Below are 25,138 nucleotides of genomic sequence, written 5' to 3' on the forward strand. Positions count from 1 at the left end.
ACCACGATAGATTATAAATGAGAGAATGTCCACTACAGTTCTTGAATTGACGGTTTACTGACTTCAAACTCACAGGTTACTGTCTGGCTGTAGCCTACGCCATAAAATCAGACAATCACAGCTACTCAACTTACTGTCGGGACAAGAAGAAGAGAGAGAACAATGACAGCATGGCATATAACGGACGTCTCAACTAACCTGAATTCAATGTGAAATCACCCAAAAATGTCACCAAGTCATTGGATTTAGGTTCAAAGTTGGGTGAAATTCCCTTACGTTGATTACTTATTTCAAATCAAATCAGTTTTCCACGTCGATTCAATATAATCACATAGAATGTTTTTGTTGATTTGATGTGGAAGCAACATTGATTCAATCAGTTTTTGCCCAGTAGGAGGCTACCATCTCAGTTGTCTTACTTTGCACTGGAACAAAATGTTTAGAGCCCTGTCGCTAATGTAAAGTAACTGTCCATTAAAAAAAAGTAAAAAATATATTTGTTGTTATCCAGCAAACTAGTTACATTTACCACCATATGACTTATTGTCCATATCGCCCAGCTCTATGAAAGGGTATCAAGCTAATTTTCTGTTGATATCCTTATGCCATTTGGTATCAAGAATCCCCACCACACCTTTGTCGATAAAATTGGCCACTATATGAATTAATGAGTGACTGTATACTTAACAAAAATACATCTAACCATATTTATTGATTGTTCATAGAAAACTGTATGTCAGAATTTTTCTTTTCTTTCACGCTCCTCATTTTTGTCTCTCCAGCATCCTACTTTGGGGACAGTTTCTGCAAGATAACTTCGATCCAAGATGTCTCCTCCTTTCACCTGTCACTGCAGTTCAAGACCAGCCGACGAAGTGGACTCCTCCTCCTGGCTGCAGGGATGCAGGACTACCTATTTCTGGAACTCCAAAATGGGAAATTACAGGTTAATATCAACACCTGTCTTGTCGGAAAGGATTCTATTTACAATGTACTATCAGACCGCCTTAACCCAAGGCAACCTAGCAAGCTGTTGCAAAGTGTATTTTACACAGGTTCATGGTGTTATTAAACCACCCAGAAATGTACAAGGCATGGTTATTTAGATGGATGACTGATTGTGAATCCTAGATGGCAAACATGTTTTGTCAGCTGGTTCACAATATTTCAGTTTATAGTTCTATCCAGGATTGGAATTGGAAAAAGTCACTCTGGGGACTGACCATGTCAAATCCTAGAAATTCAAATTAAACACAGATTTACAAAAATGATTTCACTTTGGGGACTCGGTTCCTACGCATTCCCCCGCCCCCCAATTCCACTTCTGGTTCTATCCTGTGGAGATGAGGCACTAAAAGTATTAGAAAAAGGACACCTGTCTTAACTTCCTATAAATGTCCAATATTGTAATTGAAAGACTGACAACAGCATCTGTGATGTCACTTCCCTCTTTCCAAACCAAACATGTACTTCAACCTAATACACTTAAAGATTATAACAGAAGTGAAAGCAGGCTGGTGGTGTGTGCTCATTAAAGAAGCATGTATGTGACAGTTTCAATTAGATGGTACTCTGAAATCATTCTACATTGCTTTACTGGTTGACACTTTAAAATGGGATTCCTGACATTTTAATTCCATAATGAATGTCTTGGCAGAGTCTGTGAGGAGTTGAATTCGCATCACATAAACAATCCCTAAATTGTGTACAATAAACAAGGCTTATTGTTTTTAGAGTTCTTGTGCGTTTGCTATTAATAACGTTTGAATATGATAGAATCACAAGAAAGCTATGATGCGGCTCACACAATTCTTAAAATGCTTACCCCGTTCTCCTCTGATCCATAAGAAGCAGTTTGTAAGGACAAGATAGGTGAAAGAGAGATGCCCCCAAAAAGACAATCACAAGTTTATGCTAGATTGATTCCTCTTTGATATCATCTTTCAAATCCTTTTAGATAATCGTTCATGGAAAGAAAGGCTATGAGGAAGGAATCCTTTCAATATAATGACAGTCCAAAAAACATGCAATTATTGAGCTTCATAAAATAGCAATGACACTTCTCTTCTCCCTTTTTTCACATAGGTGCGAATGAACCTTGGGGCCGGTGAGATGGTGCTATCATCATCTCTGGGGCTGCAACTGAACAACCTCCTGGAGCACAAGGTGTCTATCACGATGCAGGAGGCCAAACTGACCATGCTGATCGATGATCTCTTTTCCACTTTCATCTCTGTGCCTGAAACCCAGGAGGACCTCAACATTGACATGGGGGTTTACATGGGGGGAACCGGAGACTTAGACGCCCCATATCTCAGCAATGCCATACCTCCATTCCGTGGCTGCATGACCAATGTCAAGTTGGAGTCCCATCAGTTTGATATTCTCGACTCCGAGCCCATTGACTGCCATGATACAAAGGAGTCCTGTAGCAGTGAGTTTGAGGTTGGTGATGGAGAGGCGACCAGCTTTATCAGCCCAGACTCATTTGTGTCCTTCCCTACTTGGAGCGGGGCTAGTGGTAGTGAAAGGACCTTGGAGTTTCTCATGAAGACCACCATCGAGGATGCCCTACTCACCTTCCACCCTGGACGAGAGTCAGACTTTATAGCTGTTGGCGTTGTGGGCGGTTACCTAAAAGGTGTGGTGGACTTTGGGAGTGGGATTGTGGTACTGGACAACCCCAGAGTACAGCTAGATGATGATCAGTGGCATAGGATCAGAGTCACTGTAGATGCGAGTGTGTTTGAGGTTAACGTGGACAGCCAGCCTGCCTCTCTCTCTCTAAGGGGCTCAGAGCGATTGGATCTAGTTGGCAATCTGTATATGGGGGGGATCCAGGGCAAGATGAAGGATGTGTTTCGTGATAGTAGCTTGTCTCGTATGGAGGAGGTAATAACATCTGAGTCTTTTATCGGATGCATGGGAGAAATCAAAGTGAACCAGAAGGAGAGAAGCCTGCAGGATGCGTTGGTCACCAAAGACGTCCATGTGAAATGCGAGGGAGAGGACTATGACTACTCAAGTTACTATGATTTTGAGGCAACCACAACTACGGCTCCTGTTCGGATCCGATATGTCGACGCTGACCCTAATGAAACACATTGCTACCCAACTGACGACACACCAGAGGCCTTCCGGAACATTACAAAACTTATTGAAGTCAACCCTTTGCTTGTGCCCGAGGGTGGGGAAGCTTTTCTCGATATTAACAACCTTAGCCCTACATTTAACCTAAACACTGTGGGAATCCGCCAATCCCAGATCATTTTCACTCTACAAAATGACCCTTGGTACGGACTCGTAGATATGAACATCAATACCAGACGTACCAAAAAGTTTACACTCCTGGACGTGGTCAACAAGAAAATCAAGTATCTCCACGACGGCAATGAAAAGTATGGCGATCAGATCCAATTGGAGGTGTTTGCCCATAGTAACAGTTACCTTCCAGGATGTCTTAAAAATCCCCACCAGTACATTCTCCCAGTGGAGATCATACCTGTCAATGACACACCACAACTAAGCGGAGGAAACATTTTCATCACAGAAAACGGTCGCACTCGCTTAAATCCCAACCTTATCAAGATTGTGGATTCGGACACTCGCTGTGAGGAATTGATTGTCACCGTGACCTCAGAACCTCCCAGAGGGGTTGGCTACTTAGAAAATGCCCAGCAACCAGGAAAAAGTATCAAAGAGTTCACATGCAGGCAGTTGAAAGACGGCAATATATATTTTGTCCACAGAACTGGGAGCGGTGGGATAACTCTACAGGTATCTGACGGACAATCCATAAGTCATTCGACCACTTTTAAACTGTCCATTACACAGCCCCAAATGAGCCTTGTGACCAATACTGGCCTTCTGTTGTCTCAGGGAAGCAATTCTTCCATTGGGATCCAGAACCTGGCCGTCATTGCCACCCCTCGTAATGGAGATATTGTGTTTAATGTCACTCAGGCTCTGAGATATGGTGAATTGCATGTTCTCACTCGCAATGGTTTGCCCAAACAGGTGACATCTTTTCACCAGTCAGATTTGGAGCAAGATCGCTTGAGATATGTTAGCACAGTTTCAAGTGACCTGGAGGACGTTGTGTCAGATCATCTTCAATTTGATGTCCATCTTGGACAGTTTTCCCTATGGAACAATACTTTTTTGATCAAGATCACACCCTCCCAGGTTAAAATGGCCCAAGTAGTTCCCCTTGAGATTGAAGGCAAGGTAGAGCAAAAGGCAATAAAACACACTGATCTTGAAGCAGAAGTGAAGGGAAAAAGTGTAGCCCCAGAAACTATAAGATACATCCTTCTGAAGGCCCCCACACTGGGTACTCTTCAAATGATTGGCAGGAAGCTAGTTGAGGGAGACAGTTTCACACAACAGGACCTCTGGAATGCCCAGGTCAGCTATAGAGTCCAGGTGCAAAGGGCGGTGGCTAATGAGGACCAGTTCCAGTTCAGAGTCTTTGCAGAGAATCAGTACTCCCCTATGTATACCTACCCAATCAAGATCCAGGCTGATTCAGATGCCCCTGTTTTGACTAATGAGAGACTCATTGTCTTGGAGGGCGGGGAGAATATTCTGAACAAAGACTATCTATGGGTTCAGACATCCATCTCGACAAACTTTGTTTACAGGGTGACGCAAGACCCCAAGTATGGCCGTCTCATCAGGGAGTCCCCATCTGGACAGCCCAGGTTCGACGGGGCTATTAGAATGTTCAGCAATGAGGATCTGAATCTAGATAGGCTGATTTACCAACATGATGGCTCAGAGTCTAGCGATGATGAGTTCTCTTTCCTGGTATTCGAGCAAGCAGCAGGAAGTGAAAACATCAGAATCGATGGTCAAGAGTCTATGAGCAGCATGTTTAGAATATCTATTCAGTCCAAGAACGACCACGTGCCTCTTAGAGTGGTTGATAAAACCTTCAATGTGGTGCGAAACGGACAACGTTTGCTGACCACAGAAGATATCCTCTTCAGGGACAATGACTCAGGGTTCAATGATACCCAGTTGGTCTTTGTTCGCACAGGCATTCTCTCAGGAAATATTGTCTCCCCATCAGACCCCTCGCAGCCCCTCTTTCGTTTCACTCAAGCAGACGTCAAAGACCAGAATGTTCTATTTGTGCACCATGGAGCAGACCGTGAGCGCTTCCAGCTCCAGGTTTCTGATGGCCTGCATAAGACCACAGCCCTGCTGCAGATCCAGGCTGGTGAGGCCTACCTCCGTGTGGTGAACAACACTATGGTTGTTATGGACCATGGAAGCACAAAGACACTCAACACCAGTCTGTTGAGTGCAGAGTCCAACATGGACATTAGAGACGCCAGTGAAATTAGGTACCAAGTGACATCACCCCCTAGTGATGGGAAGATCATCGTGAGTGGGATTGAGGCCTCTTGGTTCACACAGGAGGATCTGAAAAAGGGTGTGGTGTCCTACGAGCATAACGACCAGAGTCTGAGCTCCAAGGACTCGTTTGGCTTCACTGTGGAAGCGAAAGGAGTTTCTGAGGAGGGTACATTCAGAATAAAGATCTTCAAGCAAGGCTATCTGTCTGAGCCTGTGGTCATCACCAATGAGGTCATCATCTCCTATGAGGGAGAGCACACTGTGATCAACCAAGATCATCTTAAGGTATGTTTACATTATATTCCCCTCTACGTTTACCAATCATTGACTTCCACCTTTGCCAACTGTTTGTTCTTGAATCTATTACGCTACCGCCAACTGAGTGACTTAGTAGACTGTAATTGTGCTTATGAAGCAGTCATTAGAGTTGGAAGTACCCAAGCATGCACCCTCAACAGTATGTACACTTTATGGCTGCACGATCTGGATAAAATATCTAATTGCGATTTTTTTTTTTTGGGGGGGGGGGGGATATTGCAATTATGAATAGCGACAGACTTAGTTAGTTAACACAAGAGTCAGGGTAGAGAACATTACTTCTAAAATGAGATCATATGAATGACTACATACTATGCTAACTGAATACAAAATCAAATGAAACAAATATTTTCTAACTTTGTTATAGGCTACATATGATACTAGATAGTATACTTACACCAACATATTAACAAACATTTTTACCATGATCATCAAAATATAGTGTGCATTTATTAATAAATTAGTGAAAAACATTGAGTTCCTATTTTACCATTATAAGTTCCTAAATAACCTAAGTTAATTATTTATTCAGGCAGCCATAACCTGCAGATGGAATAGGAAACTTATGATTGTGCAATTATGTATAAGTAGCCTCAATAATTATTATAATTGAAATTGTAAGCCTTAAAAACATGTAACGTGTAGCCTACCAATTGCAAGGTGCAGCCTGTGTCCAAAACATTGGAGTCTGGTCTAGTTATTCAACTTGTCTCTTAATTTTGTTATACAGTGTTGGGATGACAACTAGGGAGAAATATGTGCGAGATGGAATCTTGTATCTCCTTTCCAGCTTGTTTATCATCTTCTTGAAGCGGTCTTTGCTGACTGTGTAAGTAGGAACCATGCCTTTGGCTATGTGTTAGCCTCTGTGATATCTATGTCTGCGCAGGGTGTTTTTTGGGGCGTTACACTTGAAAACCCATCAATGCCTGTTGAAAGTAGGTGGATGGTTGTGGCTTAGTTGCTTTGCTGCTTTTGGGCACTTTTTTTGTACAATACAATTGTAGTAAAGTAGGGGATGGTTATTCTTCAAATGATTTAATACATTTGTTGTGATGCCTAGTGTTGTTCCCATAACTCTGAGGCATTTTTTGCACAACACTTGCATTGGGTTGACATCGGTTTGCCTGTAGCCAAAATACTGCCATACTACTGAAGATGTGCCTTCTTTGGCACCAAATCAACATTCTCATTAGCACTAGCAGCACTCATGTTTCGAACACTCACTGATGTAAAGCCACAGAGTTCCTTACTGTACTGTCTTTGGTAAAGACCTTTCTCCCCTCACCAGCACCTAACTGCGCAATGCATGTGATTGACCAGCAGGTGCATACCATGCACAGAGTAAGAGAGGCCGCTTGTGATTGGTCAATATGCTCTGCGCATGTAGAGTGAACAAACAGTCTAGTGCATCTCATTGGAAGAGGTACCATAATCTAGTTTTTGTTGTATCAACAGTGTCAAAAAAAGGACAAAATTGTAGCCTCTTGCGATACGAATATTGCACATGTCAATATCGCAATTTCGATCTGAATTAGATTAATTGTGCAGCCCGAGTACACTTGTACAGTTGTTGTTCATTCATTCATCCTGTTCATTGGATAATTCTTCAATTCATTCATAGTGTTTATAAATTCACTTTTAGTCTCTGTGGAGCAGACTCAGTTTCACATGACATACAGTAATCACACAAACGTGGTGTAAATGTGATGTGTAACCCCAGTCCCTGATGTAAATTAGGAATACTGTGCCTTCGCTTCGGAAATATTCAGACCCCTTGACTTTTTCCACATTTTGTTACGTTACAGCCTTATTCTAAAATTGATTTTAAGAATTTTTTCCTAATTTATTAAGCATTCAAAACTGTAATATCACATTTACATAAGTATTCAGACACTTTACTCAGTACTTTGTTGAAGCACTTTTGGCAGCGATTACAACATCGAATCTTCTTGGGTATCACGCAACAAGCTTGTCACACCTGTATTTGGGGAGTTAGCCATACTCCTAAGTACTTGTATGAGGTGACTACCTCAAGCTCTAAACCCTCAGAGGTAGTAATCACACCTGTGGGGAGAGGGGCATTCTTCTTACCAAACCACATGACCTTTGTTTTGGAGGTGTTCAGAACAAGGTTACGGGTAGAGAAAGCGTGTTGGACACTAAGAAAGCTTTGTTGTGGAGCATTTAACACAAAATTCGGGGACGGGCCAGCTGAGTGGAAGACTGTAGCATCTGCATATAAATGGATGAAAGAGCTTCCTACTGCCTGAGCAATGTTGTTGATGTAAATTGAGAAGAGTGTGTGGCCTAGGTTTGAGCCTTGGGGTACTCCCTTGGTGACAGGCAGTGGCTGAGACATCAGCTTTTCTGACTTTTTACACTGCACTCTTTGAGAGAGGTAGTTAGCAAACCAGGCCAAAGACCCCTCAAAGACACCAATACTCCTTAGCTGGCCCACAAGAATGGAATGGTCTACCCTATCAAAATCTTTGGCCAAGTCAATAAAAATAGCAGCACAGCATTGCTTAGAGTCAAGGGCGATGGTGACATTATTGAGGACCTTTAAGGTTGCAGTGACACATCCATAACCTGAGCGGAAACCATTGCATACCAAAGAGAATACTATAGATATCAAGAAAGCCAGTCAGTTAATTATTGACGCGTTTTTCCAACACTTTTGATAACCAGGGCAAAATAGAAATAGGCCTGTAACAGTTAGGATCAGCTTGATCTCTCCCTTTAAATAAAGAACGAACCATGGCTGCCTTCCAAGATATGGGAACTTCCCCAGAAAGGAGAGACAGATTAAAAAGGTTGAAGATAGGCTTGGCAATGATAGGTGCATCAACCTTAAAGAAGAAATGGTCTAAACCATCTGACCCAGATGGTTTTTGGGGTCAAGTTTCAGGAGCTCCTTTAGCACCTCGGACTCAGTGACTGCCTGCAGGGAGAAACTTTGTAGCGGGCAGGGGAAAAAGAGGGAGAGGCATCAGGGATAGTCGGATTTGAAGGGGTGGGAGATGAGGAAATGTTGGATGGGCAAGGAGGCATGGCTGAGTCAAATAGGAATCCTGACCTGTTATGGATGATGCGAATTTTCGCAGCTTTTTGTTAAAAATCGCGCAACATTTCAAAGTCCTGCTACTCATGCCAGGAATATAGTATATGCATGTGATAAGTATGTGTGGATAGAAAACACGGGTCTGTGGCTATAACAGAACGTGTTTAGGAGTAAAAATCCCTGGTAAAACTGTTTACCAAAAACAAAACAAAAATATTCGTCCGCCATTCAATGTATTGTTAAAGGCGACCTAAAATAAATGAGGACCCCCTGTAAACGCTTACAGCTTCCACATGATGTCGCCATTGCTGATTTATTTATCCTTGGTTACAACACGAATAAGCCCCTCCTTTCTTGAGGCGCACCACAGTATGTTGTGAAACTGAAAAAATGGACGATGATTTCCAGACTTGCTGCTATCGAATACAGATTGCCCCGTGATCAATTTGATATGTTTATTAATACCTAAAGTTGGTTTAGAAAAGTCGTTTGAAGTGATTTGTAAAAGTTTATAGGCGACTTTTGTAATTTTAAAAAGTGATGTTGCGTCTTGTAAATGGACTTTTTGCAGCATCAGACTGGCCTTCAGCAAATTACATTATGGGTATACAATGACGGATTTAATCGGGAAAAAGACCCAATTGTGATGTTTATGGGACATATAGGAGTGCCAACAAAGAAGCTCGTCCAAGGTAATGAATGTTTTATATTTTATTTCTGCGTTTTGGGTAGCGCCGGCTACCGCAAAATCTGTTGTTTACGTGTCGTGCTGGTATTTTGGGGGGGTGCATGCTATCAGATAATAGCTTCTCATGCTTTCGCCGAAAAGCATTTTACAAATCTGACTTGGTGGCTAGATTCACAACGAGTGTAGCTTTAATTCAGTACCTTGCATGTGTATTTTTATGAAAGTTTGAGATTTATCGAGTACTATACTTAAGTACTATAGGTGGCGCTCTGAAATTTCCGCTGAGCCGTCCCTGTGCAGGGACCACCTCCATAAGAAGTTAATGAAGTGGTGATTAAAGAGCTCAGCCATGGGCTTCTTGTCAGTAACAACCACATCATCAACTTTAAGGGACATGGGAGGTTGTGAGGAGTGTTTAATCTCCAAGTCTTTAAAGTAACTAACTTTGTCCTTCCGGATAGCTTGAGTGCACTTATTTCTCATTTGCCTGAACGAGAGCCAGTCAGCCTGAGTATGCCTGTGCCGAGCCTTTCGCAAAATGCAATTCTTGAGGTGGAGTAACTACAATATCACGGTCGACCCAGGTGCTGAACCTGTTTTTAATTATAATTGTCTTAATGGGGGCGTGTTTGTTAACAATACCACTGAAAATATCAAAAAAGAAGGTCCAAGTGTCTTCGACAGAAGGGATCAGGTTGATTCTATACCATTTTACAGAGGCCAGTTCATGAAGGAAGGCTTGCTCATTGAAGTATTTTAGCAGGCGTCTATGATAAATCAGGACAGGTCCTTTCACTGAACAGCCACTATGAACACAGGCTGTAAAACAGTGATCACTAAGGTCATTACAGAAAACACCTGACTGATACCTATCAGGATTATTTGTGTGGATAACATCAAGAACAGTAGCCTTTTCTGGGTATTTGGAGTCATACGTTGTGGGATTGGTAATAACCTGAGAAAGATTTAGGCAGTCCCATTGCTTTAGGACTTGGTCAGGTGGTTTAAGCATGTCCCAGTTTAGTTCAGCTAGCAGGACTAATTCAGATTTAGTGTAAAGGTTCAGGATAGAGCTTAGGGCAGGTAGGGTACAGGCCGGTGCTCATGGAGAACGATAGCACCCAGCAACAGTCAACAAAGAGCTATTTGAAAGTTTAATACTTAAAACCAGTGTTGGGTTCTAATTCTCTAAGTAAAACACTCAACGGACATGATGAAAGCTTAACCAAGTTTAATTCTTCCCAGACGGTCAATACAGCTGCATTCAGACAAAACATTTTTCAACCACCACAAGTATATATACACTCCAATTTAGGCACTCCTCCTTCACTCCAATCCTTACATCTTTTATGGTTTGACAGGAAGACAAAGTGATAAGGGAGAAACAATGGTGTATTACCCTAAGGGGAACTGACCTGACCTCAACCCCCTTGATGCCTAATCCAAAGATCTCCACCAGTATCCCCTATAGCAATCCAGTGACTTCCTCCCGTCCACCCAACACATTCCAAAGCCATCTGGCTCCTACAGATAACCATTAACTTCTGATGTAAAAACCAGTCTCTATCACTCTTAGATACTACACTTCTGAGTATACAATGTTCCAAGTTTATCCCAGAATCTAACACCAGCAAATCAAATTGTTTAGGGATGGACTTGGTGGAGACAACCGAGCACTGAAGGTGATCCTTGGTAAAGATTGCCACTCCCTCACCTTTGGAAGATCTGTCTTGCCGAAAAAGGTTATAACCAGAAAGGTTAACATCAGTATTCAAAACACTCTTCCTTAACCACGTCTCAGTAATGACCAACACATCTGGATTGGAGCTGTGAACCCACACTTCCAATTGATCTATTTTAGGTAATAAGCTTCTAGTGGTGTTAACGTGCAGAAAAACCAGGCTTTTACGAGAGCAGAAAACAGTGAAGCAGATATCGGAGCACAAGTCAGAATTGGGGCTAGCAACAGTAGATGGGCCAGGGTGTACATGCACATTTCCAGATATCATCAACAGTAATACAATCAAGGCACCGCATAGGACAGGGAGAGCTCTGCAGTGCTGATTTATGACATCTGAATGTGCATCAGATGGCAACAAGATCATATTGTACAGCAATTTCATGAGGCAATATGAATACAAAGCCGGCGAGAGGTGATTAGAATAGGATGGGAGGTCAAAAGTCTGTGTAACCAATAGAGATTCAGAGTCCCGAGTGTGGGAACAAACAAAGTCTGTTCCACGGTTGGGGAAAGAAAGTTCGTAGTCAACAAAGCATGCAGGAGTCATGAGGCAAATAGCAAAATAGGCTGTAACGTAACAAAATGTGGAAAAAGTCAAGGGGTCTGATTACTTTCCGAATGCGCTTTTAATCTTGTTTATGTACTTAATTATAGTCTATTTAGTGTGGAAAACACTCACTAAGTACACCCTAAGGATATATCTGGAATCGTGTTGTTTCGAAGATGAACACGAGTGCACTTCATCTTGAGAGCCTATTGATGAAGTTACATTTTTTTCAATGCATATTGCATTCCTGTTTTCACCTCGAATTGTGAAGTAATAAGAAACCTATTGAAAATTGTGCTTGATATTTGAAGTTTAATTTCTCAGAGGACCTTGTTCTGTTATTTTCTCAGTATTGACTTAAGAAGGACCAAGATGTACAGACATTGAAACAATTATTGAGAAATCTCTAACAAAGCTCAGGTTGTCCTTTAAATGTGGCCCTATTGAACATGGGTTTTGTGGAGCTTACTTGAAGTGCATTCTCACATTTAGTTGAAGAACCAATGCTTCCCACGGTTATGTCAAGTTGGCTGGATGTCCTTTGGGTGGTGGACCACTCTTGATACACAGCAAACTGTTGAAGTGAAAAAAAATCAGCAGGGTTGCAGTTCTTGACACACTAAAACCGGCGCGCCTGGCACCAAATTAGCGTAAAATAATATAGTTTTTTTAGATATAAATACCAAGCTTTCCCAAGTGACCAAAAATAGGGTGTTTTTTTAAGACCGTATAGCTATGAGTTATAGCAACTGCCCCATGCCTAATTCACATAGGAAAAATGTGTATTTGTAACTAATGTTGTGATTATAGATGTAGAACAGTCAAATATTCCAGAAATGATTTATCCCTGAGGCAAAGCATCTCCCAAACTCAGTCCTCGGGACCCATAGCACTACCCTAGCACTGCACAGCTGATTCAAATAATCAACTATAATCAATAATCAACTAGCTTTGAGATGCAGCTTTTACCTATTTTGAAAGGTGCTTGTTTTCAGAAGCGCTTCAATCAGGCCACAAAAGTGCCAGACCCTGAATCTTCTTTAATTGACCAAGTTATGAGGGCTTTAGATGAAAAGCTATTGTGCATCAAATGTAATTCATATGCAATGAATCAAAGTCAGTGGAGACTGTCTGTTTATTCCATTGCCAAATGTTATAGGTTGTAAAAACCTTTAGTATGCTGTTATTGTGAATATAGGCCTACTTCTGTCATACAACATAAGGGAAGACATAGTAAATGCTACGGTACATTGATGTGTTCATCTTAGTAGCAGAAGGTTTTTACAGTGGTGCTGGAACAAATTGACTGAATGTATATGGAATGTACTGACTGAACTAACTGGTCCCTAAAGTATGTATTTACATGGTAAATTGTAAGTTGTAAGTACTATGTAACAATGTGTAGGCTACTCACAACATAGTCACACACTGCACCTGTCCATGTAATTACCATGTAAATGCATAGCTATTACATAGGTGTTCTACAACCATGTAAGTACAACCATTTAGTTAGTCAATACTTGAAAGTGAATCTGAACCTGGTCTCCCAACATTCTCCCCCCAGGTAGAACAAGCAGACATCCTGCCCTCTGAGATGGTGTTCACCATCAAGGAGCCTCCTCGTCTGGGCCACGTGGTCATGCTGACCAACCACTCGGACAGTACGGCTGCGCCCAGCCTCGACTACATACACTCCTTCACCCAGGAGGATGTCAACAGGGGGCGCATCCTCTATGTCTCTGCCTCCATCCAGGGCAGTGACGCCTTCGCGGCTGACGTCAGCAACGGGTTCACCACCGTGGATGACCTCCGGATGATGGTGGACATTGTGCCTCGCCTCATCCCCATCCAGGCCCTCAACTTCAGTGTCAGGGAGGGCGGTGGGATGGCCCTTACCACTGAGCTCCTGAATATTTCTCACCCATTCTACAGTGCGGTCAACGTGGACTTCGTCGTAGAGGAGCCACCGCAGCATGGGGATATCCGCTACTTGGATGGTGACGAACAAGAGCTCAACTTCTTTACCTGGGAGGAGGTGAGTGCTTTTCATAGGTTTCGTTTTGGAGGGGGTAGGGGGGTGGTTGGTTTGTTGATGGATTGATTGATTGATTTAGTTCATTAGCTAATTTAAACGTACACAGATATCCATATCAACTGTTAAGAGGTGAACTCTGGTATGTGTCACCCCCTGTGATAAAGACAGTATATTTATTCAAATTCAAATGATCAAGGATTTAAAAAACATAACATTTCTATTTAGATGCCAGGAATTGAGCTACTCTCTCTCCCCACATTTGAAGTGTTATGTTTGTTAATCTTTCTGAAAAGAAGGAACCATGAGAAAATATAACACAAAAAGGGATTCATTAGTTTAATTGAAAATGGAGTTTGACTTATCCGTTTTGACTTGTTTGGAAACAAACCGAGTCCCACCAGACCACAAGCCATATCATTTATATGCACCATAGCATTTTCTGTCTTAATTACAAGATGCTCACAGAATAATATCCACCTTCCCTGACTTTGATCTTGCTGGTTGTTCGCGAAGACAACCAAGGCCACACTAAGTTCACTTTGCTGTTGTTTGCTCAGTAACTCTTTTCACAGTAGCTGATCACTATTCTGTGCATTGCTTCTCTGCTGTTTTATGATTCTGTCCATAGTATTAGATAGAAACTACAGTATGTGAGACTGTGAGTTGTCTAGTCTCCAACCATGTGGTCCTGAGGCCTAGCACTTGGAAAGAATGAAAAGGAGACATGAGTGGTCACTTGTGGTGGAAAAGCCTCATGCATTCTGTATGTACCAGGGAGCCTAGTGGAGCTTGTGAGTCACTCCACTTAAGGCTAGCCTGCTACGTGTATAGCTCAGCTCTTCTCCTCACTCATACACTACTCTTCTGAAAGGGTTGTGGAAAAACTGACGGTGATGTTCGGCAGCCCGAAGCCAAAATAAACTTGCCCATATATTCCTATAATAAGGCATGTGCACACAGCCCTCCCTCGCTTTGCTCCCAGACAGACTTTCTGAAAGACCCCACTATGTGTTTCAATTCAACTGGGACAAGAGCATAGCCATGATTCAGGTTAATCTGATTTGGATTTTTAGAGGAGTGGGGGGAAAACTTTGAAAACTTTGACATAATCGTCTGCCATCCTGGACACGTTTTCTCTCTGAATCGGTGTATTTTTGTGTGCACTCTCTCTGTACATAGTCAGTGAGTTTTTTTCCTCTTATGCAAGGACGACCAAAAAAAGTTTAGAGGACAAAACACAACACTTCTCCAAATGAGTACCACATTTAGAAGTAAATCTGCAGACTGACTCGGTTGAGGCAGGATTAGAACCAGAGCATAATTGTTTGTAAATTAAAGATGGTTATGCTTGGACTGATTATTGGACATGATTTGGAATTTCTTGACTCACTCATGTGGGAGCAGTGGTTCTTTTCATGCTCAGGGCCCACTACTCAGCGAAACTCATATTGGCTTAATTGCTGCGTAAAGACATTTTCGTGATAAACTCTTCGTCACGCAGGGGAAGTTTGTGAGGTTATGTCAGAGTATTGTAGCTTACTGCATGTAGGAGATGCAGTGGAGAAAATGAGAGTGAGGGAGCTTTACTCCTGTAGCTGAAGTGGTTGGCACTTCTCATTATAGACTGGTAGTCATCATAAGTATGAATTAAAGAGGCCACAAGAATGGCAAAAGGTACTTGCATGTACTGCACATATAACGTAGGAACAGAACATACAGTAAGTAGTATTGTAACATAGGAACATAGTACATTACATGATGAAGGGTGTGTTCATCACTTTTCTAGAGGAACCACTATATTGACTTTTGTTGTGATGTTTAGAGCTTTGTAAACAAACTGGCTTGGAAGTGGAACATTCTAGACTACCAAAGGTACGATAAACAAATCAAATCAAATTATATTTGTCACATACACATGGTTAGCAGATGTTAATGCGAGTGTAGCGAAATGCTTGTGCTTCTAATTCCGACAATGCAGTAATAACCAACAAGTAATCTAACCTAACAATTTCACAACAACTACCTTATACTCACACAAGTGTAAAGGGATGAAGAATATGTACATACAAATATATGAATGAGTGATGATACAGAATGGCATAGGAAAGATGCAGTAGATGGTATCGAGTACAGTATATACATTTGAGATGAGTAATGTAGGGTATGTAAACATTATATTAAGTGGCATTGTTTAAAGTGGCTAGTGATACTTTTTTACATCAATTTTTCCATTATTAAAGTGGTTGGAGTTGAGTCAGTATGTTGGCAGCAGCCACTCAATGTTAATGGTGGCTGTTTAACAGTCTGATGGCCTTGAGATAGAAGCTGTTTTTCAGTCTCTCGGTCCCTGCTTTGATGCACCTGTACTGACCTCACCTTCTGGATGATAGCGGGGTGAACAGGCAGTGGCTCGGGTGGTTGTTGTCCTTGATGATCTTTATGGCCTTCCTGTGACATCGGGTGGTGTAGGTGTCCTGAAGGGCAGGTAGATTGCCCCCGGTGATGCGTTGTGCAGACCTCACTACCCTCTGGAGAGCCCTACGGATGTTGGCGGAGCATATGCCGTACCTGGCGGTGATACAGCCCGACAGGATGCTCTCGATTGTGCATCTGTAAAAGTTTGTGAGTGTTTTTGGTGACAAGCCAAATTTCTTCAGCCTCCTGAGGTTGAAGAGGCGCTGCTGCGCTTTCTTCACCACTCTGTCTGTTTGGGTGGACCAATTCAGTTTGTCCGTGATGTGTACGCCGAGGAACTATAAAATTACAACCCTCTCCACTACTGTCCCATCGATGTGGATAGGGGGGTACTCCCTCAGCTGTTTCCTGAAGTCCACGATCATCTCCTTTGTTTTGTTGACTTTGAGTGTGAGGTTATTTTCCTGACACCACACTCCGAGGGCCCTCACCTCCTCCCTGTAGGCCATCTCGTCGTTGTTGGTAATCAAGCCTACCACTGTAGTGTCGTATGCAAACTTGATGATTGAGTTGGTGGCGTGCATGGCCACGCAGTCGTGGGTGAACAGGGAGTACAGGAGAGGGCTCAGAACGCACCCTTGTGGGGCCCCAGTTTTGAGGATCATTGGGGTGGAGATGTTATTACCTACCCTCACCACCTGGGGGCGGCCCGTCAGGACCCAGTTGCACAGGGCGGGGTCAAGACCTAGGGTCTCGAGCTTGATGATGAGTTTGGAGGTTACTATGGTGTTAAATGCTGAGCTGTGGTCGATGAACAGCATTCTCACATAGGTATTTCTCTTGTCCAGATGGGTTAGGGCAGTGTGCAGTGTGCTTGTGTCGTCTGTGGACCTATTGGGGCGGTAAGCAAATTGGAGTGGGTCTAGGGTGTCAGGTAGGGTGGAGGTGATATGGTCCTTGACTAGTCTCTCAAAGCACTTCATGATGACGGAAGTGAGTGCTACGGGGCGGTAGTCGTTTAGCTCAGTTACCTTAGTTTTCTTGGGAACAGGAACAATAGTGGCCCTCTTGAAGCATGTGGGAACAGCAGACTGGGATAAGGATTGATTGAATATGTCCGTAAACACACCAGCCAGCTGGTCTGCACATGCTCTGAGGACGCGGCTGGGGATGCCGTCTGGGCCGGCAGCCTTGCGAGGGTTAACACGGTTAAATGTTTTACTCACATCGGCTGCAGTGACGGAGAGTCCGCAGGTTTTGGTAGCGGGCCGTGTCAGTGGCACTGTATTGTCCTCAAAGCGAACAAAGAAGTTGTTTAGTCTGTCTGGGAGCAAGACATCCTGGTCCGCGACGGGGCTGGTTTTCTTTTTGTAATCCGTGATTGACTGTAGACCCTGCCACATACCTCTTGTGTCCGAGCTGTTGAATTGCGACTCTACTTTGTCTCTATACTGACGCTTAGCTTGTTTGATTGCCTCGCGGAGGGAATAGCTACACTGTTTGTATTCGGTCATGTTTCCGGTCACCTTGTCCTGGTTAAAAGCAGTGGTACGCGCTTTCAGTTTCGCGCGAAAGCTGCAATCAATCGATGGTTCCTGGTTTGGGAATGTTTTAATAGTTGCTGTGGGTACGACATCGCCAATGCACTTGCTAATAAACTCACTGAATGAATCAGCGTATTCGTCAATGTTGTTGTTTGATGCAATGCGGAACATATCCCAATCCACGTGATCAAAGCAATCTTGAAGCGTGGAATCAGATTGGTCGGACCAGCGTTGAACAGACCTGAGTGTGGGAGCTTCCTGTTTTAGTCTCTGTCTATAGGCAGGGAGCAACAAAATTGAGGCGTGGTCTGCTTTTCTGAAAGGAGGGTGGGGGAGGGCCTTATATGCATCGCGGAAGTTAGAATAACAATGATCCAGGGTTTTACCAACCCTGGTAGCACAATCGATATGCTGATATAATTTAGGGAGTCTTGTTTTCAGATTAGCCTTGTTAAAATCCCCAACTACAATGAATGCAGCCTCAGGATATGTGGTTTCCAGTTTACATAGAGTCAAATTAAGTTAGTTCAGGGCCATCGATGTGTCTGCTTGGGGGGGAATATATGCTGCTGTGATTATAATCGAAGAGAATTCTCTTGGTAGATAATGCGGTCGACATTTGATTGTGAGGAATTCTAATTCAGGTGAACAGAAGGACTTGAGTTCCTGTATGTTGTTATGATCTCACCACGCCTCATTAATCATAAGTCATACACCCCCGACCCTCTTCTTACCAGAAAGATGCTCGTTTCTGTCGGCACGATGCGTGAAGAAACCAGCTGGCTGTACCGACTCCGATAGCGTGTCTCGAGTGAGCCATGTTTCCGTGAGGCACTCTCTTATGTCTCTCTGGAATGCTACCCTTGCTCGGATTTCATCAACCTTGTTGTCAAGAGACTGGACATTGGCGAGTAGTATGCTCGGGAGCGGTGTGCGATATGCCCATCTCCGGAGCCTGACCAGAAGACAGCTTCGTCTGCCCCTTTTACGGCGCCGTTGTTTTGGTTTGCTGGCTGGGATCCGATCCATTGTCCTGGGTGGTGGGCAAAACAGAGGATCCGCTTCGGGAAAGTCGTATTACTGGTCGTAATGATGGTGAGTTGACGTTGCTCTTATATCCAGTAGTTTCTGCCGACCGTATGTAATAAAACCTAAGATTACCTGGGGTACCAATGTAAGAAATAACACGTAAAAAAAGGAACGCGAAGCGAGGCTGCCATCTCTCTCGGCACAGGAAGTATGTAAACAAGCTCAACCAGGTGCAGAGAGAGGAGTTTCATCAGGAATGGTGTTGCTTCTATAAACATGGAGCCTCCATCTGATCGAAGCTCTCATTAAAATCACATCCACGCATGCATACACAAACACACCACACCACCATGCACACACACACACACACACACAGCAGCCAAGCATTGACCCGTTTGATGCTGTACAAGCACTATCCTGGATTAGCAAAGCTCTTCCACATACTGTGGTAAAGTTGAATGACTGTCCCAAATAAAAACATCACAACACCACATTGTATCTCAGCATGGAACAATGTGACGGCCACATGTCGAACAAGAGCCATTCATTGTTTTTTGTCCTTGAGCAGAGGCTGATTTTCCCGCTCACTTTCTCCGATCAGTAATGAAACCAAGTGTTTTTCCAGTTAGTTGGCTTCCATCTCGGATCAATTCGAATCTCCCTACTACAGTTGTGGTGCAGCAGGCCCCTCTCACCACCAAGTCATGCTCCCCTGCATGTAGCCTAAATAGGAAGTCCTACCCATTAATTGGAAACAATGCTTCTGTATGCATTTCCTAAAATGCTCAGGGCCGGTATTCACAAACAGTTGGACTGTAGGATTGTATTCTTAGAGTAGGGGTGCTGATTTAGGATCAGGTCCCCCGGTCTTATTTAGGTATTGTGATTTAAAAAGCAAAACGGATCCGTGATCAGCACTCCTACTCTGAGACCGTGAATACGGAGTGCTTGTTAGAGTATTGTCTTACTATACCTCACCTGTGTATTTGCATATCAGAACATCAAGATCGTCTGACGAAGTGGCCTACACTTTAATATGTAGCCTATGTGACTCACCACCTGGATTTGGTCTTATGTAGAAAAATTTGAAATTGTATTTTTTATATTGGATAATGGTAGACTTAGAGCTACAAAATGGTATGTCATACACTGCATTTTTGAGGAACAATGGGAAAGTAATTATGCTTTGAAAGTTGATAAACCTGTAAATTCACTTTTGGCCTTTGAACGTTTTGGTATCTAGTGAAGAGCTCTTCTTTGTCTACACCCATTCAGCATTGTTCACACCCTCCTAAGCTTTAGCCCCACCCATCTCGTTTCGCTTTTGGAGCGTTCAGAATGCACACTTGACGCTCTGGCCGATTTGTTAACCTCTTGATAACATGAAAACAGCCTAACCAGCTCTGCTGGCAATAATTTCATTACTTTTTCTGCTGACGTTTACTGACACCGGCCATATTTAATGGGTGTTGTACATAGCTAAGTAAACGATGAACCTAGCTAGGTAAACAATGTGTAAGATCCCACACGTAATGTAATGTTAGATAAAGAGCCAGCCAGCTAACGTTAGCTAGTTAAACAACAATGAACATAGTGCCAAATCATGTTGTTACTATCATGCATGAATCTGCTGGGAACTAACCAGCCAGGTCCAATGTTAGCTAGCTAACATTAGGCTCTAACTAGCAAAGCAAACGGCTCTGGGATATGAATAATGTCACACACTAGGGAGCCAGCCAGCTAATGCTTGCTAGCTAACAGTACACTTGAGCTTGAAATGAAACCACTTTATGTCTAAATGAGAATTGTGTAACATCTGAACATGTAGCTAGCTAGACTATCTTACCCTTAGTTTGAAGATGTAATCCGGAGACAGGTGTTTTCTCCATCTCTTTAGCTATCATACTCTCGCGCCACTGATTTGAAAACGCAATCCTCCAGAAAGTGGAGAGCAACCCTTACACAGCTCCACTACACAATACATTTTTTTAAAGCCGCATTTGACAGGATTACCAACACAGACTCACCAGCTCAAATAGACAGAAGCTTCTATATGGCAGACCAATCCGAACTCCTCTCTCGGCATGTCCAGCCCACTCATTATCTCAGCCAATCATGGCAAGTGGGAAGGTTGCTGACTTTTTCTGTGGCTTAACCAACAAGGCTCGTAATTTAACAATTGTATTTGTATTTACAGATGGCATACAAGTTTGTTATTAAGGCGCATGAAAGTTCACATGTTCCAGAAGGCATTTTGATTAAAAACAAAGTTGTGACTTGCGACATAATGTACGCCTAGTTTCCTGAAACGGGTCACCTATGTTATTGATCAGTAGAGGGAGAGAAAGACACAGTGATCCATTGTCTGTCTGTCCTCTGGACTCCAAAATACTGGGATATGAAGACCTTGATAGAATATTCTTGATCCATCCATCTCCGAAACATGTGCATGATATATTTTACACACATTAATAATTGCTTTTTGTTTGAGTGTAACAAACTTCCAACATGATAAGATAGTGATCAACATCTTGAATTATCACCTTAGTCCAAAATGTTTTGCCCAAAGGTTGCCAAATTTTGACTAAACATTCCTAGACACAGGAGCTATTATAGCTTTGCTTGAGACTTCTGCCAATTCTGTTTGCCTACCACTATTGTGTGACAGGAGAACTGACTAGTCTGTGTGACCCCCACGGCCCCTTTTGTTCTCTACAGGTGAAACTTGGACACATCTACTACTTACATGACAGCACGGAAAGTGGCGAGGACAATTTCACACTCTCTGCCTCAGCCTATGAGATAGAGCGCCGCAGCCTTCCTGTTACCTTCACTGTCACCGTCTTCCCGGTCAACGATGAGGCACCTAAACTGACATGCAACACAGGACTGGAGGTACTGAGCTGTCGGTTTACCACAACAGTCGACTGCTGATACCTATATATTTGATGAGTGCAAACTCCTTTTAATTGCAGTGTACTGTATTTCACCAGAACCAATACAAACGCATTTGTTTTATGCTCCAGTTTAGTGCACAAATTTAGGACACTCAAAATCCATTATACTTGTCAGAAGTTAAGTGTTTGTTTGTTTGTTTATTGTTTGTTCATCTATGCTATCATTTATGTTTTGATAAGCCTTCTCAGTGGGTTGCCTGAAAACAACTTAATAGCTAATTAACTATATTCATAAGTGATTTATACATTGCCACTAGTTATTAAGGACAGAATTGGTTTGTAAACATCTTACTAATTAATGTACTTGATAATGAATACCTTAATTAAGTAATACACATCTGGCAACACTTTATATTGGTAACCCTTTTACGCCTAAGGTTCATTACCAATTTCAGTCATGGATATATTGTATTACCCGTCAATTCTTGAAAGCAAACAGTAAGGCCATGTCTTAAATCTGACTTGCCTACTACTCACTTAAACTGCATACTGTGTACTAATCGTGCTAGATACTATTTAGAACATACTGTTTAGTAAAACGAATGCAGTATGCAACAAATATCAACATACTAGGCAAATCCTACGGAGAATGAGTCATCTAATGCGCATTTCCGTTGATTCCCACCATTCGTTTATTTTGGCACAGCGCGTCCCCTCAACTGATTATCAGCTGTTGTCAGACACACGTGGGTCTTGAAAGACAATTATTTCCTCAATATTGTGTAGTGAAGTCTACTAAATGAGTATGACATTCTGGCATTTAAAGCATACTAAATTTTCAACATTTCAATAAAAAGTCATTTTTTCACATATCCAAAGTACCTACTATTTAGAACGGAAATATGAGTATTCGAACACGGCCTAAGTGTTTCAAAAATTCTGAATGCAGATTTTACTGTAGAGACACAAAATGGCTGGAAAAAGCTATAATCCTCTCACATACAACTGGAAACCGAGTGTGTCATTCAGCTTTGTTCACTCTGGCCTGTGGTTCGGCGTATCCACGGTAACCCGTATTTTGGGAAAACTGAGATGACAAGACCTCAGGCTTTTGGTGATGCCAAGGAACCAGCCAGTCTCTCGCACGGCCACAAAATGTAATATAATGATATGTCTCTCTGTCCGCATGCAGGCCTAGTGTTCATTCATACCAGCTCTAGCTCCTCCTGTGAATTCTCTCCTTAGCTTCCCTAGAACTGCTTCTGATTTTAAGGCAGGAAATGTGAGCATAGTGACCTACAGCAAATGATCAGGCATAACGAACAAGATGGTCCGGTCATGACTCTGATTGCCATAGATCCTGTTGGCCAGGCCCTTGCTACAGCTGTCTTCTATTAGGATATTTTCTCTCACTCCGTCTATCTTTCTCTCTCCTCTCCCTCTCTTTTGCTCTAATCTCTCTCTCTCTCTCATTTAATCTCGCTTTCTCTCTCCCTCTCTCTCATTTAATCTCACTTTCTCTCTCCCTCTCTCTTTACTGGGATTTGGAGACGGATACAATTAAAACATTGACACATTGAATCATATTGTTGGCTTCAAAAGAAATGAGACATCCGTTTTGTCAGATCAAGTTAAATTTGCAACCCTTCTTCCTGAGGAGAAAACTCCATTGATTGTTATACAAACAATCCATTTCCAGCCCAATTTAGATATAACTTGCCAAAATGACTCAGGGAAATTTCTTGGGTGATAGTGATGCAATGTTGCCATCTAGTGGAAAGTTAATGGAATAACTAATAATTTCATGGTGTACACACCCCCCAAAACATATTAACTTTATTGTCACGTACACTGGATAGGTGCAATGAAATGTGTTGTTTTACTGGGTCAACCATAGTAGTACAGCAACCCTGGAGCAAATTAGTTAAGTACTCTGCTCAAGGGACACATTTTTCACCTAGTCAGCTCAGGTATTTTAACCAGCAACCTTTTAGTTACTGGCCAAATGCTATAACCGCTAGGCTACCTGCCACCCTACGCAGTACTACCACCAGACAGCAGTAAGAAAGAATAGGCTTGGCAGAGCACAGGCTGCATTTGCAGCAATCGTCAATTTACATTGTCCATAGAGTACATACAAGTATATGGAGGCCTACATACAATATCATTTTTGGGGTATATAAAACTCAACTAGTATGCTCATACATATCTATTAAAAGTAGTTGAAACATTCTCATAGTTGCTGGTTGAATATGTCACAATGGGTATGATAAACATTCTAAACTTAACTTTTGAATATAATGCACATCTTGTTTTACATATGCTTTTTTGAAAATAGACTCACCAAAAGTTAATGGAGATGTATCCCTTTCCTTAACCAAGACCAAGCTCTATTCTCTGGGCTTCTCTCTCAGGTTTTAGCTGGAGAGGAATCGGACATCACCACCAGCATGTTGAATACAGAAGATGCAGACACCCCCATCAATGAGTTGGTTTATTCCATCGAGTCAACCATCAATGGGTTGGTGGCTCTAAAGGTGGAACCTGACAAAGAAATTCAGAACTTCACACAGGCACAAATTAACAATGGGGAAGTCATCTTTATCCATGAAGGTAAGGCTGTTTGAGCTTCTACCTACAGCCTCAGCTATCTCACTGACCCCAATTGACTTACTGGCCACAAATTCACTTTCAGGCTGATGAATCAATCTTTGTCGAAATGTTGGTAAATAAATGATTTCATCGGAGCTACTAGAGTGTGCAGCTCTTTCTTTTCTTTTTAAGGATGCAATTGGTATACCTTGTCTAAGACCTGAAAAACTGTGTTAGCTCCCAAGGCTTTAAAATAGCAAAATTAAGAAAGTCTCACACTCCATGTACAATCTCCCAACAATTGAATGGGTATTTACCAACGTTTCGGCATCACTGTGCCTTCCTCAGGGTAATGGCATGAATACTTGAACCAGGTTTTGTAGACACAGTGCAATTAGTGTAACCAATGACAGTAGTGAGGGGTGTGTCATAATGATTAAGTTCATTCAAATGAATTAGTGAAACTGTTAAAAAAGAGTATATGGCATATTAAATATATTACGCTATTGTTATCATATAGAAACATAATGGAATATTGTACATCATATTAGCATCAACATACATTATTGTTTCATTCAAATTCACATAATAATTTCGTATTTCATTTTTGTTACATGTAATCTTTTGGTTCAACCTTAATGTATAATGAGCATCGTCAACAGGGGGAACATATTAGGTGTACGCTAATAAGCTGTAAAGAAAAAAATACTATTTATAAGACTTGTTCATAAAGGAACATTTGTACATAAGAAGGCCCTGAGATCAAAGTCAATATTCAGACCACTAGGGGTCAATGTTTTTAGATAGGATATCCAGTAAGCCTCCCTTGTAGTAGTAGGATCTCGATGTGACCTCCTTTCCTTGGTAGAACAACATGCACAATGCCTGTGTATTTAAGGGAGGA

The 25,138-nt window shown here is 42.3% G+C and overlaps 1 protein-coding gene across 1 annotated transcript in view; it reads left to right on the plus strand.

The window, feature by feature from the left end:
• cspg4 (chondroitin sulfate proteoglycan 4) overlaps positions 1-25,138 on the plus strand; it is a 115,622-nt gene that overhangs the window by 70,734 nt on the left and 19,750 nt on the right. The window contains exons 2-6 of the mRNA XM_021564725.2: positions 783-946; positions 2,086-5,649; positions 13,287-13,757; positions 21,464-21,640; positions 24,057-24,255. Of these exons, the coding sequence (XP_021420400.2) occupies positions 783-946; positions 2,086-5,649; positions 13,287-13,757; positions 21,464-21,640; positions 24,057-24,255 (4,575 nt within the window). The remainder of the gene's footprint in view (positions 1-782; positions 947-2,085; positions 5,650-13,286; positions 13,758-21,463; positions 21,641-24,056; positions 24,256-25,138) is intronic.

Source organism: Oncorhynchus mykiss, chromosome 2 (assembly GCF_013265735.2).
Source record: "Oncorhynchus mykiss isolate Arlee chromosome 2, USDA_OmykA_1.1, whole genome shotgun sequence".
In the NCBI taxonomy this organism is placed as follows: domain Eukaryota; kingdom Metazoa; phylum Chordata; class Actinopteri; order Salmoniformes; family Salmonidae; genus Oncorhynchus; species Oncorhynchus mykiss.